Source organism: Vigna unguiculata, chromosome 3 (assembly GCF_037176805.1).
Source record: "Vigna unguiculata cultivar grain cowpea cultivar isolate G323 ecotype 2 chromosome 3, ASM3717680v1, whole genome shotgun sequence".
NCBI lineage: Eukaryota > Viridiplantae > Streptophyta > Magnoliopsida > Fabales > Fabaceae > Vigna > Vigna unguiculata.
In genome coordinates, this window is record NC_140794.1 from 8,873,058 (window position 1) to 8,888,973 (window position 15,916).

At 31.9% G+C, this 15,916-nt stretch overlaps 2 protein-coding genes across 14 annotated transcripts in view; one reads left to right on the forward strand and one right to left on the reverse strand.

The window, feature by feature from the left end:
* Positions 1 to 303: 303 nt before the first annotated feature.
* Positions 304 to 6,867, reverse strand: LOC114175122 (FHA domain-containing protein At4g14490-like). 12 transcript variants are annotated; one of them, XR_014994129.1, is made up of 6 exons: positions 5,624 to 6,867; positions 4,216 to 4,423; positions 2,864 to 2,932; positions 2,675 to 2,751; positions 1,763 to 1,851; positions 325 to 1,492 (listed from the first exon to the last, which is right to left on the reverse strand). XR_014994129.1 is itself a non-coding variant. In XM_085671752.1 (1 exon), exon 1 carries the CDS (start codon positions 6,779 to 6,781, stop codon positions 5,675 to 5,677), a length of 1,107 nt encoding a protein of 368 aa, XP_085527878.1. In that variant the 5' UTR covers positions 6,782 to 6,867; the 3' UTR covers positions 5,358 to 5,674. The 12 variants fall into 12 exon arrangements, 1 of the variants encoding a protein (XP_085527878.1); XR_014994127.1 differs by having other exon boundaries at positions 306 to 1,492; positions 1,763 to 2,751; XR_014994132.1 differs by having other exon boundaries at positions 314 to 633; positions 1,343 to 1,492; positions 1,763 to 2,932.
* Positions 6,868 to 10,466: 3,599 nt separating this feature from the next.
* Positions 10,467 to 15,916, forward strand: part of LOC114177994 (vacuolar protein sorting-associated protein, putative (DUF1162)) — a 42,522-nt gene continuing 37,072 nt past the window's right edge. Inside the window, exons 1-8 of one of the 2 annotated variants that reach the window (XM_028063642.2) lie at positions 10,467 to 10,903; positions 11,218 to 11,257; positions 11,355 to 11,421; positions 12,012 to 12,179; positions 12,632 to 12,736; positions 14,537 to 14,614; positions 14,839 to 14,948; positions 15,145 to 15,238. In XM_028063642.2, the coding sequence (XP_027919443.1) occupies positions 12,646 to 12,736; positions 14,537 to 14,614; positions 14,839 to 14,948; positions 15,145 to 15,238 (373 nt within the window). In that variant the 5' untranslated portion in view covers positions 10,467 to 10,903; positions 11,218 to 11,257; positions 11,355 to 11,421; positions 12,012 to 12,179; positions 12,632 to 12,645. The remainder of the gene's footprint in view (positions 10,904 to 11,217; positions 11,258 to 11,354; positions 11,422 to 12,011; positions 12,180 to 12,631; positions 12,737 to 14,536; positions 14,615 to 14,838; positions 14,949 to 15,144; positions 15,239 to 15,916) is intronic. The other variant, XM_028063640.2, reaches the window with a different exon arrangement.

The window sequence follows — 15,916 nt, forward strand, 5'->3', positions numbered from 1 at the left end:
ACTATAAGGCTTAAATATAGTTTTAGTGGTCGAAAAAATAAATGAACAATTTTGTCTCTGAAGTTGGTGGATACTATCACACTAGTCCCTCAACCCAAAAAAAATCCTCAAAATCCCCAAAACTATAACATGTAAATCACACCAGTCCAACACGTGACTTGAGTAATAATATTACCATATTTTTGGGACCTAAATGAGAATAACTGATTAAATTTTGGGACTTTGAATATTACAGTTTCAGAGATTACAATGGTCATTTACTTGTAAATAAAAATATGACAATTCTTTGTCAGTAACCCTGAAAATTCATTTAGACCATTAAGAAACCCATGATTTTAATTCTTCACCAGACACTAAAAACATGCTTTTCATAATTGTTAAGGACAATAGATTGAAAAAAAAAAAACGTATATATACACATAACAAATAAAACCAAAACAAATTCTATTTCAGGATACCAAAAAATATATTTTGGTTACATTATAAACATATATTTTGGTTCCCATCAATATGTTTTCAAAGAAAGAAGGAAAAGAAGCAACCTGTTCTTGTTGGAGAAAATCCAACTTAATCTTGTACAAGTTCATATATTTCCGTCGAAAACATCTGCATCCAGGAAACTTAAAGAATTACCTAGACAAGGTATATGAATGTGAGGGAGAAACTGCATAACAACACACGTCATAAGGAAATCAGGTATACTACATTTCTCCTTCTATTTGTGCCTTATAAGTAGGAAAAGGAAGACATAAATTTAAAGATACCAACTTGAGGGGCAGTGTTAGAATCCCTTGATTTATGCTGCATTTAATATTTCCGTGTATAATTTTAATTACATATCTAGGAAATTTAATTACATTTCATAATTAGGACAATTAATAGGCTGACAGCATATTATATATTTATAATCCAAGATCTTTGATTTTGAATTGTAGGGATAGATTATATCCATTATAAATTAGGATTTTAGGTTAGTATATCTATGTATTATATTTAAGAGCAATTGCTCCTCTATGAATAATATCATAAACAGTTTTTCTGAAAACGATAATTACCATAATCTTGTCCCTTGTGGCATAGCTTGATATTAGAGGCCAAGGTATCATAATTAGTCATCTAACAAGGCAATACAGAGTATGACATTGACATGGTAAAGAGAGCAAATTCAGATCAAGTAATGCCTAAAGTTATCATAGTCAAGTGGAGGTGAGAGAAAACTAGAGCTGGAGAAACAGAGAGAGAGAGAGAGAGAGAGAGCCCGCAAAAGGTAGGAGAAACAGAAATGGACATCAGAAATCAAACACAACTTTTATTGAGAACGAATTATATTGCATGAACTTACAATCGATCACCAAAGTATCTCCATGATGTTTTCTTCAATTTCCTACGAACATAAGAAAGAACTGATTGCTGTGCATAGTGCCACCAAAATATTTGCCAGCCTTCACATTTTCTTGGTAAAAGACAATGCCAGGGGCGAAAGCGTCCATACCTGTACAATATAAAGATTAAAAATTTAAAAAACCTAAAGCTATACTTTTTACATAAGAGACAACTTCATTGGAAAAGCAAGAACTGAACCAAAGGCAACATACAATTAGAATAATAGCTATTAAGCTGATCCCAGAAAGTTGATTATCCCCAGTTTATGGAAGGGAAAAGAACAAATTAATTACATTTGGATAATCAAAGATTTGAAGGAGCTATGGAGTAATTAATGCAAGTATCAAATGTAACAACTGAATTTCTGAAACCAGCTTACCTCTATCAAGGAATTACAAATCCTGAGTCACTGAAAAAGTACTCAGTTTTGTTCCTTCTGATACACTATTCCGCATAAGAACTGGAAGTCTGAAACCAGTTTTAGCTTCAACTCAGATAACTAATGTTATAATGAATAGTGCATAGTTAGTGCTGAAGTTAGATCTAGGTTTTGTGCAGAACACGAGAATTACACAATTTGTGTAACCACAAGTCTTCCTAGATAAACCTTTTTGCAATATACAATAGATGAAAAGCATAAATCAATGAATATACTCGGAATTCATAAAAGAGTATTGTACTGTTGATATAATATTAGAATAACCAAGCAGTCGATAACTGGAAATATTTTTCACATCCACTGATCTGCTTCCAACTACTGCAATAACAAAAATTGACAGGCTGGAAATTTACTTTAATGTTAGATTCGCAAAACTATCTGATCAGCTGAAGAGTTTCTACAATTTTTTTCCAAATTTAAAATTGTTATAAAAAAATTCAGTGAACAGTAAATAATTGTCACTGTTTTAACCTTGCCTCGTGTTTTGCTTCATATATATCAATGTTATTTTGTTTCTGAAAAAAAATAAAGATTAATGCACCATGTGAAAGTATGTCCAGAAAGTACTTCTTTAACAGTACAAAAACAACTATTTCAAGCTGTTGTAACATGTGCAGCATGACCTTAATGTGTTTATTTCCTCTTTCCTTTCTGAAGATTTAGTTATTCCTTACCAGAATTGATTAGTCGATATTTTCTTATTTGTTGTAATCAGACTCAATTATGACGTCCATAGTTCTAGCATAAGTTTTTATGACCAAGGCTGTATAAATTGTTGCACACTCGGAAAATATGAAGTGTATTTAATTGTTTTCTTCTCATTTTCAACTCAAGCTCTGGCAAGGAACTTACTTTTCTCTTAATCTACAAGTGCAAATATAATCGCACACAAGACACATGTGCTGTAACTGAACCTCGTCTAAGGATATCTGATAAATGGGGACAATATTAGAACTACATATAAGCAATGCAGGTAGAACAGAAAAAGATAAATACCAACAGATTAGTTAAATTGACAAAGTCCACAAAATGAGTACCAACCAAACCACTCAATTCGGCAGTGACAGAATACTGAGGAGTATTGCCATCAAGCTTTTCCAATCTGTTGTCCTGGAAAACAAAATAAAAAGCAAAGCATAAGTAGGAAGAAAGAAAAGCTTCTCATGGTCTTAATATTAATTACACAAATACTGACCAGAAGGTTATGCATAAAAATAATAAGTGGAATGCAATACACACCCACTGCACAATTAATGGAAATATGCAGTAAATACAAAAGAAGGTTGGAGTATTGCAAAAATTGCAATAAATGAAGTTAGTGGTTGTCAAAATGGTGGCTAAGATCATAAAATTGCACAACCTTACGAGCATGGAGGGCTGTCCATGCTCGATCAGAGTGAAATCACCGATCTTGCTTGTTGAAACATAGAATCAGCAAGTTTTGCTTTACAATTCCAATTTGTGTAACATGGTTTTGTGTTTGGTTTTCGACCATTCAGGTTGCAAAAGTAAACTAAACTTCTAGCTCCGTTACACATAAAGTCCCCTAATATCTGTTTCCTCACACATCAAATCTATCCCACACCCTACCTTGTTGATCTCTCCACTGTCTGCCTTCTGTTGTTGCAATAAAATTTCGACCAACCGCATTCTGATCTCCCACCTGGTGTTCTAACTACACTACAATCTTCATGTTGTTGATCTGGTTTCTATATCTCAGCTCAATCTATATTCTGCTTTAACTTGTCATGGCAAAAAATCTCCTCAAGTTTAGATGCTTGGGTTACATTGGGACCATTTTACCATGCTTTAGTATTTATAATTGTGTTATCATGAAATCATGTTGTGCGTTGTATGAGATCCTTTTATAATGAATTTTAAATTTTAGTTGAATGTTATGATTTAAATGTTATTTTTTAACCGCACCATTTTTCATGCACATGTATTATAACTTTGCATCTTCAGTAGGATCATACAATCCATGTGTTAGGATTATGTGATTTACAATATTTCACCCCCATCTTGGTCCTCACATAGGACCTCAGTATAAACAACATTGATTACAGTTACTATGAATAGGAAATTTTTCTGCTCGAAAAGTACATGGGGATGAAACCTTGACAAGTTACAAAAGAAAACAGCTAGAACTTAAGATATTGAACCATGTAACAGGGCATGCCAATTAATTTGCATTGCTAACAAAGAAGCACCATTAAAGAGACCACAAGCAGGACATCATACACATTGTCTGTCTCTCTCTCTTGTAATAGAAATAGATAAAGCTACAGTTCATTCTCTAATAGAGTTAAAATCATAAATATCACAAGAATTAGTAAGATGCAAAGTTAACGTGGAATTATGGAGAAAGAGGGTTCTACTAAAGATGTCCATACCGAAAGAATTAAGGTTGCATCACATGGTGCCAATATAGAATAGTAATGTTTTCCTTCCAATCTAATATTGCTTGCTGAGTACGAGTTACCCATAGTGTTCATAGTTACCAAGTCCATGGAGCCATGAAACAATCTGGAATAAAATTCAAGCCCCTTGACTTCTACAATTTTATTTTCTTGGCCCACTCTCATCCTTCCATTTACTGACCTGAAATATAGGAAGAAAAAACAAGTCACCTCTAAGTCAAATAACTTGCATAAATTGGAATTTGCTCACTTGAGATAAAACTTGAAATAGGACTACAACATTTCAAACACAATACCATTAACCATACCAACAGAATGTTACAATTCAATTTGAACATCAAAGGAGGAGGTCAGAGATATGATTTGATTATGTTAGAATTATGATTTGATTTCATTAAAGAGGGAGGTACGATAGGATTTGACAGGGAAATATCTTACCAAATAATTCTCATTTTAGATATTGATTCCATTCTTTATCATTGTATATCTAAATACTCGTGTGTACAAAACACATGGAATTCTTTATATCCCTTCTCAACTTGGTACTTGAGAACTACCATCCCCTACATTTGTTTTTTTACTGGTGCTGATACACACCTTGATCGAAAAAACAGAAAAATTCCCAAAATGCATAGGTAGAACCCTTTTCTACTGAATATACCTCAATTACTATTGTTCAACAATTGTTTACAAAGGAACTAAACTCCCTCTACAATCCTCGCAAACCCTGCATCCCCAAGGAAAGGATTAATGACATTTATAACAAGTCTGTCTCCTGATGCATAGGCTCCAACATGAATGGGAGTGTTAGGGATCTCATATGATTGTTATTAGATATGATTTGATTACATTAAATAGAAAGATATGGTATGATTTGAAGAAATCCAAGCAGGTTTTGCTCAACAGCAGATGTCATGCCCTCCCACTTGAGGGGGTGTGGGAGGTGGGGGTGTCAGATATTATTTGGCATTATTTACCTTATTGGCTCTAACAACGAAAAGGGTTTAAGATACTTCATAAAATCTTAAAATAGCACATGATATAACACAATTCAAATGCTCAATATCATATAGATTTAAAAAGGGAAGTATATAGCGGAAATCAGAGGATCTTAGTTGACACTCAAGAAAGCAAAATAAATTTAAAATAAGATCTGAACCAGAAAAACAAAGGAGTACCAAAAAGAGGAAAAGCTGCTCTCTAACTAAAACCCTAAACAAGTTAGATCATCATGCAACAGTAGTCCTTAAACCATATCTAAGAATAATACAAAATTCCATTAAGCAGCTTGCAACGTGATAGATATGTCTCTGTGACACAAAACCGTCAATGAAATAGGAACTAAATTCATGAAAACCATGCCCTATGTGAGCATACTTACAAACAAAAGTTAAATGAAATAGTAAAGTCGACAAGGAACTAAAATTTTGGCCTATCTCTCCAGTGTCATTTTATCCTTGGCATTCTGTTGCATCTTTGCGATGTACTCGCGGAGTCCCTCAGCTGTTTGAGTCATTGAATCAAACATCTCTTCTGTTTCATCTCTTATCTGTTTGGGCAGGTGAACTTCCAAGAAATCCAACCACTCACCAAGTGTCATCTTATTCAAATCAGGCCAATTCCTATCATCTTCATTCGAATTCCCCTTTTCTTTCCCGTCACAAGCCTCTTTCCCACCATTCCCATCTTCACCTTCTTTATCCAATTCCCTCTTTCCAACAACACCCATCTTTGTCTTCTTCTCAACATTCTCAACTTTCGCAGTCACTCCACGCGTGTTCTTCGAATTCCGTGTCCCGCGCGCCTTCTTCGGTTCCTCCACCACCGGATTATCGAAATTATCATCACCGGAATCAGAAACCACAACCAAACTTGGATCCCGCGTATCCTTCTTTTCCTCCACCTTCTCCGCAAGAATCAAATTATCAACACTCGATCCTTTAGCCTCGCTCCCTCCTCTTTTCGACTTCCGCGTAACCCTCGCGGGAGGATTCACGCACTCAGATTCCACGTCCACTACACTCGCCTCGTTTACATCAACGCTCTGAACCTGACTCTTATCCCCATCCTTTACTCCCAAACCTCTTCGGCGGCCGCGTGGCTTAACCGGCTGAGAAAGAGCCGGAACCAGAGCTGGAGCCGGATCGGTTCGACCGCGGCGCGTGGGGTTCCGTCTGGGGGGAAGAGCGTGTTGCTGTTGTTGTTGTTGGGAAGGGAGAAAGATGACGTGGATGGAGGTGAATTCTCCGATCTTGATGGTGGAGTCGTGGTGGAGAGCGAAGGGGGTGTTCGGGGGAATATGTGAAGTGTCCAAAACGGTGCCGTTTGAGGAGTCTAGGTCGCGGAGGATCCATTCGCCGGATTCGTTGAGAATGGAGAGATGTTTGGAGGAGATACCGGGGTCCTTAATGGGGAGGGTGTTGCCCTTCACGACCCGACCAATTCGGACGGCGGATCCGGGTTTGAAGTCTAGGGTTTTGCCTTCGCCAGGGCCTTGCAGAATTTCCAGTCGCAGAATCGGAGCTTCTTCTTCTTCCATTCCAAAGGGACTGAGTGATTCACTGAATCTGCGCAAACAAGACACTAACTACACTCTTCTCCCGCCCACGCAAACTTGAACATTATTTCAAATTATCTAGTCTCGGATTGGGTTTTTGTTTTCAAATTTAGATAGAGAAAATTATAATTATTATTATATTTAGATAAATAATTTATTTATATACATAATACTTAAATAATTAAATTGATAATTTATAGAAATATTAAATAATCAATTTTTTTATAATAAATTAATTAAAAATGAATATTATTATCTTAATATTGATGATTTTTATGTTAAGTAAATTATTACTACCGATACTAATAATAAGAATAAATTATATTAATAATAATACTATTAATAAGAATAATAATATCACAGTACTAATTTGTTTTTTAAAATAATAAAATAATTAATATTTTTATATGATAGTTTTTTGTGATGTATCATTTCATTAAGTTTGCTATTGTGTCCTATACAACCCAGTCAACAGTTTCTTCTCTCATTTCATTTGGTTGAAGTTGGTTCAATGATGGGAAGTAAAAATGGCAAAACGAATCAATTTAACTTGTTTTTGACATGTAAAAGATGGATTTGTCTAGGTGTCATGAGTGAAAAACGGATAAAAAAACTGCAACTCATTCTGTGATGGACGAGCGGACTGATCCACTATTTTTTATTTTATTTTTTAATGTTTTTTAAATTTTATTTATAAAACTTGTTTATATATATATATATATTAATAAATATTTAGAACATATTAAATTATATAAATTTTTTTAAGCTTTTAATTATCCATTAATATCTTTAATTTAATAAATTAAAATAATTATTATATTTATATGTTAAATTATTTTATTATAATTAATAATTATAATATAATTTTAAAATATAATAATATTATATATTTATATTTATATAAAATATAATTTAAAAAATTAATTTTTTAATTAGTTTAATTTAAAAAATAGAAAAAGTTAATAACCATGAAGAATTAGTCTACTTTTGACATGTTAATTTAACGGGTTAGACGTAATAGACCGACATATCATGTCTAATTAAACGCTTTAAGAAAAGCACAAAATAAAAAATATATATGAATATAATAATTAATTAAACAAATGTGAAATGACATAAAGCCAAATAGACACTTATGATTTTTACATATGGTTAATTATGTAAAATTTCTAATAATTTTGATTCTTAGTTTTATAATAGATAATAAATTCTACGTAACATTTTTAAAATAGGAAAATGCTGTTTTTTCACAGTGCACATGTTGTTTAAAAAAATAGTAAAAGACTTTGTGACATTTCATGATAGATGTTTGATTTAATCACAAAATTTTATTAAAAAAACTTTTGATAAAAAAGTATTAATTAAATAAAGTAATTATTTTGACATTTATATTTATAGATGTGATCTTAATCTTGTATTTAATGTTCATTTCAATTTTGTTATCAATAATAAGTTTTATAAAGAGACTAATTCTATTTTTGTTCAAAAATTCAGGAACTATAAATATATTAGTCTTTTTATTTTATATAAAATAAAAATATATAAAAACATGACTTTCCGTTTTCAATTTTTTTACACTATTTAACACGTTTCAGCTTTATTGTCTCATAATTTATGAATTTTAATTTTACTTAAAAATTTAAGGATTAAAAGAACATTTAATTTTTAATTCTATATAAAATAAAAATATATATCAAAATTATTTTTTTCAAATGTATAAAATTGTCATTTAGTATATAAAGAAATTCATATTTGAAATAAATTATTATGTTTAAAATACTTGTTTACTTTGATATACGATTACGATACGTGTATCGGATATGACACGTATTCGATATGTTGATATGTTTATTTTAAAAATAATATAATACGGTACGTAATATATGAATATCGAAATGTGTACAATCATTGTTAAAAACATAACAAATATTTATTATTATTATGTGAATCAAAATTAAAACTATAGGTACTAAAGTTGTCAACATAAAATACATAAATTATTGTCATCATAAAAGTACCATTAAAAAAAAAACTCTTAAATAATGATTAATTTTAGTAACCAAAATTATGTTAGAGATCAATTTCATAATAAGTAACCAACTTAGAGACGAACTATTTTGGTAACCAAAATCTTGATAGGTAATATTGTTGACCAATTGAGAAACCAATTATTTTGGTAGTCAAAATTTTGGTAGTTAATGTTAGTGACCAATTTAGAAATTAATCCATAATAAAAACTATTTTAATTATCAATTTATAGACCAATTATGATTTTTTTGAATTATTTTAGTTGCCAATAATTTTTAGTTTCTAAATTGGTACTTAAATTATATGTTGTTATTAAAATTGGTCATTATTCAAATATTTAATTTTAATGGACCACGACTTTATAAATTATATACTTCATTTGATAAATATCAATAGAGTATCATAAAATATCATATATGGATACATATATAACAGAGATAATGATCCAAGTTGAAGTATCAGTGCATCATAGCTTGTTTCCTATGATTTTGGTATAATTCTTTTTATCATTTTCTTTACAATATAAGACACACATTTCTCTATGTAATATATAATTAAAAAAAAACCCAATTTATGATTCTATCATAAAATCTTATTATATAATTAAAATTATATTTTTTATGAAGTTATATAAAATAAAACATTTATATAATATAAAAGTTGGATTTTCTATTTAATTAATACAACGAGCAATTAATTTAGAAGTAAAATTTCATTTTAGTTTATAAAACGGAATATACTACTTACACACAAATATCAAAGTTTTATAAAATAAATAAGAAAATTTAAATTTAATTTACCATATATTATTTTGTTTGAAAAGTTAAAATAACTCATGTAATTAACATATTTTAATTACTTAAATAAATATTTAAGTCATTAACTTTAATTTTTTAAAACTAGTGAACAAAACTAATTTTGGAGAAATGATGTAATTCTTATAGTTCATTATTTTATTTTGTAAAGATAAGTTTCAGACAACATCATTTTTAATATATATATATATATATATATATATATATATAAATTAAAAATAAATCTGTAAGATAAATATATTAAAATTTTCTTAAAAAAATGAAAAAAATATTCTTAAATAGTGAGCAGATATTTTACTTTTGATCACATCAATATTTTAATTAATATAATAAATTTGAATAAATAATTTTGGAGAAACTATAATATCATTATCACCTAATATAATACTATATAGATTTAAAAATCATATATTTTATAAAAAAGTTAAAAAATACCATTTATAGAATATTTATATTAACTTTTATATAAATTTCGATAAATTAAATTTAAATATAATTTTATTATATTTTTAAAAAATGGATGGAAATGCTACTTTCAATACAAATCAGATAAAAAAGAAAAATTATTTATGGAATAAAAGAACTTTTGAAACTGTTTCACTTGAATCCAATCACTTAGAATGTGCAGATGAAACATTTTACCATTTCCTTACCCGCCTCCAGCAACGCCGAGTTTCAGCGCCAATGACATGTCACTACAACCATAAAAATCCTACAAAAATTAATTTTACCCGCGCGGACTTAAAGGCGGGGCAAGCTGACCCGTTTATAAAATTAAAGAAATTGAAATTGTGATGCAGTGAGTGAAGTGGTGGTGAGGTAAAAAAGTAATTTTGTTCATTAATTTGTATAGTCCCTTCTTCACGGAACGCAAAAGCTCCCTTCTTCACGAAACTCCCTCTCTTCCCTGAAAAACGAAATGCGAACGCGGTGAAAATCGAGGCAGCAGCAACACGGTGTTTCCTTGGTCAGCGGCGCCACACATCCAGCGGAGGCGCAACCGTAGGAGTTAGGGTACCAGCGAACGCGGTGGCGCAACCCTAGGAGTTAGGCTTCCAGCGAAGGCCGCGACGCCTTCCTCACTCTCCAGACAGCCAGCAACGCCCCCGTAACTCCCTAGCCAGCCAGCAGCGCCTCTTCAACTCCCTAGCCAGCCAGCGGTGCCTCCTCCATCCCTCGAAGGCAGCGACACGACCCTCGTAACGCGGTGCAACACTCCATACAATTCTGCTTCTCTTCCGGCAAACCCCTCCCATTCTAGGTACGTATATGATTTTTCTATTAAATCATAAAATTGATATCGGTTGATAGCTAGTAATGACATTTTCATATGATAGTTCTAATTCATAGTTTATGCTTCGTATTCTGTCAGCTTCTGTTTCTGTCAATTCTAGTTTTTGCTTCGTATGTTGTCATCATAGCTTCTGTTTCTGCCAATCGTGTTACCTCAACGTGTCAAATCCTTGATCTTCTTCCACGGTCATACCCAAAAGTTAATTACAGACTGATGCATTGTATAGATAGATGGATAGATAGATATACAAACTGATATGATCGACCATTTTATCTTTGCAGCTGGTCAGAGATAAAATTTTCCATGGCTCCCTCGACTCAGGTTATTTACCTCTCAAAATTTATTTATTCACCAATGAAGGAAGACATTTATGTTTGTTGAATGATGATCTTCATTGCAATATGAATTGCTTTTTCAGACTGCAAAACTGTTTACATTCTGCTGTTGAAAACAAAAAGCCACATATCAGACCTTCATTTTTCAAGGTCAGTTGCAACTGCACTTTCCTCAGCAGTTTTTTTTGTTTTCATGTTTCCATTTTTTTCTGTTCTCGTGGTTCTACCATAAGTTTGGACTCATTCTTGTGGTTCCTAAAAGCATTAGTATTTAAGATTCAAATATTTACATAATGTTATAGTATATGTAAATGTGCAAAGTATATGTTTTAGTATTTCCTACGGTTTTTTGGAAAGCTTGGAGGGTATGAATTTGTGATCAGCATTTTAAGGTAAGTTGAAATTGAACCAAAGTGTTCAGAGAGTATGAATTTGTGATCACTGCATCTAACTTGATTATTAGTTGAATTTCTGGTGAAAATATGTCATATGTCTTCATCATATGTGAATAAATGTGGAAAACATTGATTTAGTAGTCATGAACGAGCACAACTTTTCATGGAATAATCATAATAGAATATGGAATGTTGGTGTAGCCTCTCCCCTTTCTCTTGCTTGCTTCCTTATTGTTTATGTGCATTTGCGTATCCCTGTTGCATAGGACATTTTTTTACTCAATTTTCAATGTTCAACTTAGATCTTCTCAACTAGAAATTGAAATGGATATTTTATTCTGGCAGCTTGGACTTGTAAAGAACAACATCTTGAATGATGAGTTTGAACTGGTAGCATCAGATTCAAGGGATGCCAATGCAAACAGTACCACCTTGTTCTCTGATGACACAGATGACAAGTCCAAAAGAAGCACTAATCCAGAGACTGTAGCATCAATCGAACAAGAACAAGAGGTTAATGCTAGAAAACAGTATTTAAACAGCAAAAGAAAGAATGTAATGGGTTTTACAGAATTGGAAATTCATGACTTTCTGTTTGACCTTGAAATTAAATGATTATTTCTAAATTCAGACATTTTCATCTGTCCAATTTAAAAAAAAGTATTACTTTTTCATGTTTAATAAAAAAAGCTCATGGGCTGGCCCTGGCCGGCAGAACTTTTGTGGATTTTTTGGCCATGTGGGATTTTTTATTGGGGACTTTTTGGTCCCGTGGACTTTTTTGGGCCTAACCCATGTCGGCCCGGGCCAAGTCATGTGGACTGGGCCAAATTGACAACTTCACCCACACGCTCAAATCACTACAACGATATCAAACTAGAAAAGAGAAAATCTATAACACCATATTTGATTAGTATTTGATTTGAGTGAATTCAAACTAAGATATTAATGTTGCATCTGCCAAGATAATTCTCCAGCAATGTTTGAAGGACTGGTTCATCAGTTGCTTCTGGGTTACCTGGGACGATATTTCAAAGATATACAGAAAGAACAACTGAAGATTAGGCTCGGTACGTGATTTACTAGTTGTGCTTCTTCAGTAATTATATTTCCTATTGTTTTTATGCTAATCTTTTTGGAGTATGTTAACGAGTGTTAGAATTACCCTAGTGTTTACGTTGAGGCCATTGCTGCTGCCCCTCAATCTTGTGAAGTTGAATTGAGTGGAAACTCAGTTTGGACTTCCAATAATGTTTATTTGGTCCTCTATTAATATTTTGAACAAAATAGTGCCTCAGTGTATAACTTTGAGGTCAAACGGCTCTTTTGAAAAGCTGAGGTTGTTGAAGGACCTATTTGATTCCAAAAATTGGTACTGACGAGTCTTTATGACATGCTGAGCTGTTCACAAACTGATAGCACTTGTATCTTTGAAAGGCCAAAATGGAGGTTTACTTGTTGATTCTGTTAGTCTGTGAATCATAGTTAGCCAGCCCTATTGCATCCTGCCAGTGTCTCAGTTGCTAAAGGATGTAAGGAGAAAGATCAACTTACATTTGGAAATTTTACACATGGCATCCACCTCAAAATTTGGTTGATTATGTTCATAAATGCAACTAAATTTTGTTTTATAATTAGTTAAAAGTAAACAAACACGATTGAAACATTTGTCAATATATGGTTAATAGTCATGAGGTTATTGAAATATTTAAAGGTGGTTGAATTTGTTTCTTAAGTGGTTAATAATGTCGTGAGGTCATTGACATCACCAGTGATTAATTTCATGCCTAAATATCGTTAATTTTATCTAGTGGTTAATAGTGTTTAGAAGTTATTGAACATCACATGTGGTTGACTACATATGTAAATATGGTTAACTTTGTTTCACAAGTAGTTAAGGGTGAATGAATGTAGTTGTATCAAATACCTATATGGGGTTAATAGTGACATAGGTTATTGAAATGTCTAATGGTGGTTAACTTTACCATAAAGTTGTTAACTTAATAGTTTTTGCCGAGGTTATTAAAATGTCTAATAATAGTTAACCACTTGCCAATCAAAATTAACCATGTCGCTATGTTATTAACCATGTGTGCTGGGTGTAATTGGGTGATATTTTTGTAATATTTGTTTAATTCTTTCCAATGTGTACTTTGACTTATATTAGCACCTTTCAAACTGTATGAGTTAATTTGATTCAACAAGCTATCAATTTGTATTATATGATTAATCTCAAATGACTTTTAATCTTACGGTGCATGAATAAATTAGTGTAATTTTGCATCCTTGATACAGATCAACAATTCATCACCTTTTCGTTTTTACTTTTCTTTCACCAATTCTCATGAAAGAAATTGAAGAGTCATATAAACTTAAATTGTTAAATGAAAAGGAATTGAAGGAGCAAAATTAAATTTTAATTAGTCTACTTTCCAGTACTTCATTTGCCACTCATCATTCATTCAATTGATGCACTTTATTTAGATGTTCATTGCTTCATTTCCATTCTTTCAAAATAGAGGATATAACAACTCAGGTTCAATTAATAATTTTGTTTTGAGACTTATGGTTAAGTATTTTCCATCTATATATAGTTTAAAATTATTACATCGAACACTGTATCATCTAAACAATATACTTAGTTGGTTTTCGTTGTCATTTGTCTTATGATTCTGTACAGATTATGATACATAATTTAAAAACCTAGCACGGGGATTCACAATTTGATAACTAAGTTTGACTAAATGCATAATGTGCTTCCATTTGGTTATTCTGTTGCTATTTACTAATCATTTTAATCGTAAATGCTTGCACTTTAAATTAAGAATTTTGGAGAACTGATTTTTGAGTTGACATTTATTATTGCATAGAGGAAGTACTACTGGAGAATGTGGAGCTGATACTTGATGCATTTGATTATCTCCAGCTTCCCTTTGCACTAAAACAAGGTATAGCAAATTGATCCTCCTACAAACATATAGTTAACAAATGCAGCTCATTTCCATAAAAAATCTGGACCTGATTTTCTATTCTACACTCTTTGTCTTCTATTTATAATTATGCTGTTCTGTTTTTGATTTTTTTTGATAAAGTGGTTGATTGAAATAAGTGGATTGGAAATTCTCGTTGGAACTATTTTTTCTTTCCTAACGTTGCTTGAAAATTTGGCTAGGTCGAGTTGGAAAGTTAAGCATAAAAATTCCATGGAAAAAGCCTTGGGACCCCATTATAATAATTTTAGAGGATGTCTTTATTTCTGCATCACAGCGAGGTGATCAAGAGGTACTTCTTAATTCCAGCGTTCTGTGTCCAAGCTTCTTTTTTCAAGAGCAACCTATAACCAATGAATCATAACCATTAATGAAAAAACATAGTAAACAAATTTTAGATTCTTAGTTGTATCATTTGTAGCCAAACATTTTTCTTATGTATTTTATTTATTTTTGAGTTTATTAGCTATTCTATGCTGTTGTAATAGTGGGGTGCTGATGCTGTTGATAAAAGAGAATTTGCTGGAAAAAAGGCTAAGCTAGCAGCAGCAGAGTTGGGAAAATTATCCAGACGAGTGTGTGGTAAGCCATTTAACTTTGATTTGAAGTGTTTTTATTCAAATATATTTTATTTATTTTCTATGTAAGAAGGGAAATTATTTGTCAAGCTCCAAATAAGGGTTCAGATTGCATCAGACCTTTATTTGAGAGATAGAGAATTTATTAATAAGTTCAATGGAAGGCCGCTAGAAGGGTTTGCAACTTTTTCTAAAGAAGTAAAGACTGAAATTTTCTTCTGTACGATATCAATTCTTAAGGTCTAACTTCTTGATAAGCTCCTTCTCCCTCTGCCTGTGGCTACACTGCCTTGGCATATTGAAGCCTTATTTTTTATCTGTTGTGAAAAAAATATATTTTCATATTCATTACTTAACATAAGTTAAATTGAGCCTTGGGGCAACAATAAGGCTACTGCTTTGTGACATGACTCGTGTTCATATCCTGTGAGCATTTCTGCTTCTTGGGCCAAGGTCATGGAGATCTACCATTCTCAAATCTTACTGACAAAAGCCACGTACACTCCATTTTTATTCTTTACTTAATAAATAACAATTAACATTGACATCGTTTTCCATTTTGCCATGGTAAGTTTCCTTCTCAATTCCAACATATCTTAGCAATGAATATTTAAAGGACTTTTATTAAGCTTAGATTTTCATGTTAATGAATGAATTTCTATTTCTTCATTTATACAAAACT

Excerpts from the sequence above, each read along its gene's own strand:
- LOC114175122 (XM_085671752.1), bottom strand. The coding sequence starts at position 6,781 with ATGGAAGAAGAAGAAGCTCCGATTCTGCGACTGGAAATTCTGCAAGGC.